This window comes from Fukomys damarensis, unplaced genomic scaffold, assembly GCF_012274545.1.
Source record: "Fukomys damarensis isolate Sample0158 unplaced genomic scaffold, DMR_v1.0_HiC HiC_scaffold_28, whole genome shotgun sequence".
Taxonomy (NCBI): Eukaryota; Metazoa; Chordata; class Mammalia; order Rodentia; family Bathyergidae; genus Fukomys; species Fukomys damarensis.
Genome location: NW_022900940.1, coordinates 40,927,919 through 40,936,022, shown reverse-complemented (window position 1 = coordinate 40,936,022; position 8,104 = coordinate 40,927,919). Strand labels below are relative to the sequence as shown.

Below are 8,104 nucleotides of genomic sequence, written 5' to 3'. Positions count from 1 at the left end.
AAAAAAAAAAAAAAAACAAACAAAAAACCAAAAACCTCTCTAACTAAAAATACATATTATCAAAGACACTGCATATAATCCAGGACTTTTGCCAGGGTTGGGGTGGTGGTAGTGGAGGTGGTATGTGGAATGCGAGGGATGAAGGGGGCAGGCTAGTTATGAAGAGAGGACCTGACCTCTCAACCACATTACTTTAGAGAATGAGTCTATTCATGTCCTCAAAGGTACGTATTTTCTTTTTCGCACGGCAGAAGGGAGGCAAGCACCTATTTAACACTTATTTGTTACTAGAACATGCTATTTTGGAATGGTTTCGGTAAACTCTTAAATTCTAGTCTGTTTATTCTAAATCAAAGGAAGGGATCAGAGAAAAGAAATAACTAGGTTAGGATCTCACAACTAGTGATAGATGAAAACTGAAGGGGAGAAGCAGGAGGGTTTCAAGGACAAAATCTGAACAGATATGAACCATTTCATATGGTTCTACTTACCATTATGTTTTCTTTCTTTATTTGCAGGACTAAGGATTGAATTCAGGGCCTCAGCATGCTGGATGAGCAGTCTAATATTGAGCTATATCTTCAACCCTCACCATTATACTCAGAAAAAAATTCACACACACACACACACACACACACACACGCGCGCGCGCGCGCACACTTACCTTCGATATACAAACAAGGTCCCTTCTATATCAGTCTTCTCCTATAGTAGACAATGAATCAGTTAGTGTTTTTCTTCCATAACCCAATCCCAAAGAGTCCCATGGGAGAAGTAGTTCAAGTTCCAGATCATACATTTTATTTACTATAAAATTAATCATGTCTGATGAAGCAAGTCAGTCATTCTACAAATTGCTGTTACCAGTTTCTTACTGTCTATTCAAATGCTATTGATCCATGCTAAGTATGTGTAATACTCAATCCAGCAGCATGTCTGCATCTACATTTTTCTAACTAGTAAAGGTGAAAATCACACAATTAGCCTTTACACTGGTTGTTATTATTTTTTGAGACAGGGTTTCACTATGTAGTTCAAGCTGGCCTCGAACTCCTGGCAATCCTGCCTTAGCCTCCCAAGTGCTGGGATTACAGGCATGTGACACCACACTTGTGTAGCCCAAACTTTTTAAAAGCTAAATGTTTTAGCTAGATTTCTAAATTTTAAAGCCAATGTCCTATTTCAATTTCTTCACTTTTAAAGTTCACCAAAGTTAACAGAAGAAGAAAGGAAACCTTCTTATCCAACACACTGATTCATCACTGGGGGGATTCTGGTAGTCACAAATTTTGTGGCTAGGTAAGAAAAAACTATCAAAAACAGTTTATTTTTAGAATTCTTTGAAGAATCATGGATACTGAAATTACATTCCATCTTAAATCATTACTGTAGGCCTTTAAATTTTTTAATGGTGAAAATGAGCAAAATACAAATAATTCCACACTGCAGTTTGCCGTTTAGATTGGATCTAATTTTGGTTTTTTTTGGTACCAGGACTTGAACTCAGGGCCTTGTGCCTGCCAGACAGGTGCTGCACCATGTTGCTGAGCTACATTCCCGGCCCATGTATCTAGCATTTTAATGTAATAAAAAACTACCAAAACTTTAATGTAAGTCATATAAAATTGACTTTGTTAGGATAAAAAAATTCTTGTCTTGATTTCTTCCAGGAGTATTGTCTAAGCTTAAATTATCATGAAACTTTTCCTTCCTAAGGATTCAGAAGCCTTTTCTGACTTTAAAATGTTAGTATAAGAAAATGATAATCAATTGACTCACAGTGAAAGAAAATTTATCTGCCCTAAATTTATCTGTGCAAAGTTTACAACTCATGAAATAAAAAAGAGAAAAAAAGATTTTGGTTATATATTATATGCTATGATCCAAATAAACAAATGGCTTATTTTTCAATTCAGATTGTTACAGCTTATCTTTCCTATTTAAAACAGAACTCCCCAACTAAAAAATTCTAAAATGTTGAAAGTCTTCGTGAAAAATTAGAAATACAAACTTTGTGCCAGGCATGGTAGCACATGCCTGTAACCCCAGTACTCAGGAGGCTGAGGCAGGAGGATCGCTGCAAGTTCGAGGCCAGTTGAGCTACATAATGAGTCCAAGGCCAGCCTGAACTACATAGAGAGGCCGTGCCTCAAAAAACCAAAAAACAAACAGCCCTCCCAAAACAACTTTTCAGAAATAAGTCTTGGTCCCATTTATCAGCAATCCGTATTTCAAAAATTTACATACAAAACAAGAAAAGTGATTCAATACACCTGAAACTATGGCAACATCTACAACAGTAATATTTGAAAAATAATCCATAATTTTATTCAAGTGGCTTGCTGTATCTCCTTTTCTTCCTAGAGGTGAAGGAAAGATGATTATGAAAACTTTACGTGAATAAACTGTTCATAAGTGCCAAACGATTTTCACAAAATTATTATAATACAATCTATGCACCTGTATGTTATAAAAAACAGTACAATCATCTTTGAGTTTTGTTAACGATTTCATTTCTTACTGAAATGTGAACGCCAGTTATTGATGAATTCAATCAAACTAACACTTAGGGATTATTTTCTAAGTGCAAAACCTATAACAGAATGAGTTTTAATTAGGAAAGGTCAATTACAGGAAAATGAGAAATTACATAAACAACTAACGAAGCTTCAAGGCAAAGTCTAACGAGTCAGGAAACACTAACTTTTCCCCCTGGTGCAAAAAATACTTAAGTCTGGGGAGCCTTTGGAGGTGACATCACTGATCTCTTTTCCCTTTAAAATGCCTTCAGGGAATCCAATTAACATAGAAGCCTTTCCCCTAAGTGCCTCGCAATCTTTTCCAAAACTCTGGAAATAGAATGCAGTTCGACTAAAGCCAGACTACAGCCTCTCTCTTCCAAGAATTGAAACTAATTGTATTTCAAGCTTCAAATCCAAATGACCTCTGCGAAGGGGGCCCTCATTTACACGGTTCGGGTGAGAAGAGGGGTGTTTATTTTATATATTATGTATATGAAATTTATCTAATAATCCTCAAAGCCTCAAACGTAAGTTTTCAGGCACCCATCGGTCTCAATCCCCCACTGCATCTGTAAAGCAGACAGGTCACCCACGTCCCCAAATCCGACCCCCTGGTACTGATCCTGCACCGATCCTCCTCTCCCCGGCTTTTCCTGAAATGTGTCCTAACACTTCGCTCGCTCTTTGCCCCCCAATCCTGAGAGCCTCCCACACCTCTCAGTCTCTGGCTGGGCTCTAGGCCAGTCCCTGGCTCGCTCCACCGCGCTGGCCTCCTGCTTGGTCCCCGCCCCAGGCAGCCTGCGTGGTCCCCTTAAGAGGCGGCGGCGGGCAGGTTGCAGTCCTCAGTGTACAGGCTTCACTCACCCACTGGTTGGCCTTGGGGCAGAAGGTGTACAGAGCGACCTGGCCCGTGAGGTCTGCGATGCTGGTGATGTAGGGGTCGTGTTGCTTCAGAGCCGCTAGACTCATTTCCTGCCCAGCTCGACTCAACGACTCCATCTTGAATCTCGAAGCCGAGCCCCTCCGGCGGGGGCGGAGCCTCGAACAGGAAAGTGCCACCTAGGCAAAGTTCCCCCAGATGCCCCAGCCCCTTCAACTTCCGCCTCTCCTCAGGCCTCCCTGGGGGACGATGCGTCAACAATTCTTTTCCGGGGCGTGCACGCCTTGGACGTCGGGTTCCGGTAAAGTTAGGTCCTAGTGAGCCAACGGTTTCTGAGTCTAGGGCTGAGCCGTGGAGCTGGGGCTGGCGAGGCGGAGCGGGCGGACGGAGAGGGGCGCGCTCTAGTCCTTCGTACTCCTGCCCGGGAGGTTGCGCTCGCCGCGGCGCCGGCGTCGGGTTCGCGCGGGAGGGGCCTGGGCCTGAGACCCTCACAGCTGCGGAAGTTCGGGGCTCCACGGGGCGTCTAGAAAGCGCAGAAAACTGCGGAAGGAAGGACCCGAAAAAATAGCCCAGCTCGCAAGTCTCATGGCGTCACCCAGCGTTAGCAATGTGGTGACTTTAAACTTTATGTATGTATGTATGTATGTATGTGTGTGTGTGTTACAGTTTGGTTTTTTCTTAAAAGTTCCAGAACAGCCAGACAAACCCGCCTGAAACTACACGGGCGTCTTTTTTCCATTCGCTTTTTAAGAAATTACTATATGTTTGTGGTACATAATAATTACGGAACATTCGTCCTGAGGAATTGGTAAATATGCGTATCTCATCTTAATCATTTTTATTTCCCCTTCCTAATTTCTTTTGCTTCTTATTTTCCTTGTCTTGCTCCCACGTAAATGCTCCCATCCAGTCCTGGGAAAAGCTCATGAAGACTTGAGTTTATCTTGCATCATTTGCAGTATTAAGTAGATCACTTCTTAGCGAACATCTGTTGGGCTTTAACTTCTCCAGAACTGTTTCAATTTTTTTTCTTTTATTGAGAAGACATCCCAACAGAATTGAACGTTTTTGAAAAAAAATTTTTTTGTCATCAGAATAAAACAATGTATTTACATTGTTTATGATTTTACAGTCGTAAGCCATTTGTTAATAGACAAATCATACATTCTTTGCAGAATCATGTGTAAAGCAAGTGCAAATGCAGGCAAAGAAAAGTGTAATTTAGGCACCATCCACCTCACGTATTTACTGAGCTCCTAATTTTGAGTTGTTGAACACCCCTCGAGGCTTCTGAAACATCTTCCTGGCTCTGGAAAAAACTGAAAGAAGCAGGACCAAACAGACAGACAGACACTGGCAGAGACATTTTTCCTGGAAGCCCAGAGGATGGCGTCCCTGACTCCTGGCTGGGAAAGCCTTCCTGGAAGGCTGCAGGGAGGAGGGGATTTTGCACATGTTCTTCAGGGATGAGTAGGAGCTCCTTGGGGAGTCAGGGTAAGGGCTCTGGTTCATTTCACTCCCTGCCCAGTGGTGAGGTAGGAAGACCCAGCCTTCCTCAGTTGGCAAGTGATTTAAATTCCCTGGGAGCAACAAATCAGGGGCTCCAAGTTTCAACCCTGTTCTCCTCTGCTTACCTACGACCCATTTAAAAATCTGTACCCTAATTTAAAAATATATGTATGTATTTTAAAATAAGCAATAGATTCACATGGTAACAAAATTCAAAAGGCACATCTGACACTACATTCAGTTTTTTCCTTACATAGATTTTTCTAAAATAACCTAAGACATTTCCTCATAATTTACTATTTTTGATTGAGTGGGATTAGGCTCGTGAAGAACAAACTATTTTAGGGAATTTTTAATAGAGTAGAAAATCATTTTAAAATGCATTTTACATGCCCTGGCTCTCCTGCCTTTTACAGCTCTTAAATTGTATTAAAGACAGTATGAATATTTTGGAGTTGAAAATTATCCCCCTCATTTATCCTGAGCCCGAATTTTTTCTTGTATATGTGAATCAAACCCTGAAATCTTTTATGTGTCTTTAGGGAGTAGACACTGGGAGGAGGAAAGATGTCTTAGTCTATTAGGTCCTGTTACCTAGCCCTGCCCCTGGCATAAACTAGACTCTCAATAAATATTCACAGGGGAAGGTTATTTTGAAATCCAATTCCTTGAAGGCCACACAAGAGGCTAGTGGGGTGGAGCTGGATGGCTGAGATCAGAGGACTGAAGGAGGCTTATCCTATACTCAAAACCTTGTCACTTTTGAGTAGTGCCAGTTATCTTTTAAAAATTAAAAATGTTTTTTAAAGCAAAACCAAAATAATCCCACACCACCTCTCCTGCACTCTCACTGGCTTTGTGGTAAAAAATAAGAGTTACCATTTAAAATGATGGGGTCAAGCTGAGCATAGTGGTATGTGCCTATAGTCCCAGCTACTTGGGAGGCGGAGGCAGGAGGACCTCTTGAGCCCCAGGAGTTTAAGACCAGCTTGTGCAACATAGTGAGACCTCCATCTCAATAAGTAAATAAATAAATCCTGCATTTGAAGGAAAGGACATTAAGATACAATTAAGGTAATCGATCTTCTAATTGCAAAAAAAAAAAAAAAATCTACCAGTTATGTAACTTTACCAGCTACAAACTTCCTATTTGTTCCAGAATAAAATCCACAGCCTGAGAGATGCTGCTTAGTTTGACCTCTTGCTACCTTCATCTCCCTTTTTCTATGAACTGTCTTCTCAATTTTTTCTACCCTGTTTGATTGGCCTTGCTGTTCCTATACATGTGCTGACAAAATCACAACAAATTTACTTTAAACTTTGAGGTAGCTTGTGTTTATGGTTCTAGCATCATGCCGCATTTGTTCAGTGAAAGACTATATAGACTAGTATGGCTGCCTTAGCAAACAAAAACACTTGTTATTGTGCAGAAGCTGGTATAAAAATCTGTCTTCTTCTGGGCCCAAAAAAGAGATTTGTAAAAATGTTACCAAAAAAAGAATGTTTAGGGTAAATGTTCTGATAGGTGAACAGAGGAGCCTGCTTTATAGGCCAAAGGGGCTGAAGGAGTGAAACAAAAAGCATATTGGTAGCTTTGAAGTTTTTTTCCCTGTAGGCTTAAAGCAGAGGGATTTCCTGGTCTTGCTGGCTCAGGTAAAGTAGACCTTTTCTGATTGGTTGCTGAGAGTCTCCTGTTTCTGGAAAAATAGGCTTTTTCAGAGTTCAGTTTAAGTTACTTAGTGCAATTGATTCCATGCTGGCTTGGTCTGATGGGGTCTGATGGGGCCTGGTGCAGGAGGTGAGTCCAGAGCCATAGCCTCTCAAGCTTTGCTTAATAGTGCTAGGTAGAGTCTTGCCTCAGGTCCTTTGCACTTGCTGTACCTCTTTTCTTACTCTTCCCCTTTATGTGCTGCAGATGTTCATATGGCTCTTTTGTCACTTTCTTCATAGCATTTACCTGCAAATTTTAATTATTTTATTTACTTATGGTTCATATCTCTTTTGTATCTCTTGCTGGCTCAGTGAAAGCAGAAGCTACACCTGTCTTATTAGCCATCAGATTCCCAGTGCCTGGCCTGGAGGCAAGACCTGATAACTATTTCTTGAATTAATTGCAGTGTTAGGATGTTCACTTTTTAATCTTTTGCCCAATTCGGAAAGAAGGGATAGGGATTTCAATTCCACCTTTAACCAAGCATTTACTATGGTTAAATAATGTCCGATTTGCTTATCTTAATCTCTTTTGATTCTTGGGCACTGTTTCCTAAAGTCACCGTGTTGTTTTCAGTATGGTCCTGAGTACTCATTCAGCGCCCTTCAGTCTTGCAGCTGCCGTGTGTGTGTGTGTGTGTGTGTGTGTGTGTGTGTGTGTGTGTGTGTTCTCATCTCCTTCTCTTCTACACTCTTCATTATTGTCTTTTTTCTCTTTCCACTGCCCCTGCTCATATTCTAATGATTTATTTTAGAAGTATAATCTTATTACTGTTTGTCTTTTTAGACAGAGACGCTAAAGCTAACTAAATTTCCCAAGGTTGGGCTGGGAATTTAGCTCAGTGCTGCCGCCACCTGCCTTGCAAGCGTAAGGTCCTGTGTGCGACCCTTGGTACGTACACACACACACACACACACACACACACACACACACACACACACACACACACACACACAATAGTAAATTTCCCAAGGTCATCTAATGATTCATTTGCTGAGTTGGGATTAACATCTAGCCTTCCAGGTAGATCACATACCTTGCTGCCATTCTGCCTGGCACACTCTTAAATTACGCTGGCTGCATGTGAGTGAAACTTGTTACTCTTGCACTGCTGTTTCACCACCAATACTTAATTTATTTTACATGGTTGATAGCTAAAAGGCTATGGACTTACTAAAATTTATTATCAGATTTATCAGATACTTAGGATAACAATTCTTCAATTTCTCCATAAAGGGCTCAGATCTTTGTATTTAAAAAAATGATACTTTATAAAAAATCATACTTTATAGGAGTTTTTTGTTCTTTTTAGATGGAGTCTTGCTATGTTATCTAGGCTGGTCTTGAATTTGTGAGCTCAAGCATCCCTTTAACTTCAGCCTTCCAAATAGTTGAGTCTAAGCTGGTCATGGTGGCGCACGCCTGTCATTCCAATACTCAGGATGCTGAGGCAGGAGGATCGCTGTGAGTTCGAGACCAGCC

The 8,104-nt window shown here is 41.0% G+C and overlaps 1 protein-coding gene across 1 annotated transcript in view; it reads right to left on the bottom strand.

The window, feature by feature from the left end:
• The window catches only part of Dcp1a (decapping mRNA 1A), a 60,544-nt gene extending 56,915 nt beyond the window's left edge, over window positions 1-3,629 (bottom strand). The window contains exons 1-2 of the mRNA XM_010643047.3: window positions 3,387-3,629; window positions 665-705 (exon numbers count right to left, since the gene is read on the bottom strand). Coding sequence (XP_010641349.1) covers window positions 665-705; window positions 3,387-3,521 — 176 coding nt within the window. The 5' untranslated portion in view covers window positions 3,522-3,629. The remainder of the gene's footprint in view (window positions 1-664; window positions 706-3,386) is intronic.
• Window positions 3,630-8,104: the final 4,475 nt, after the last annotated feature.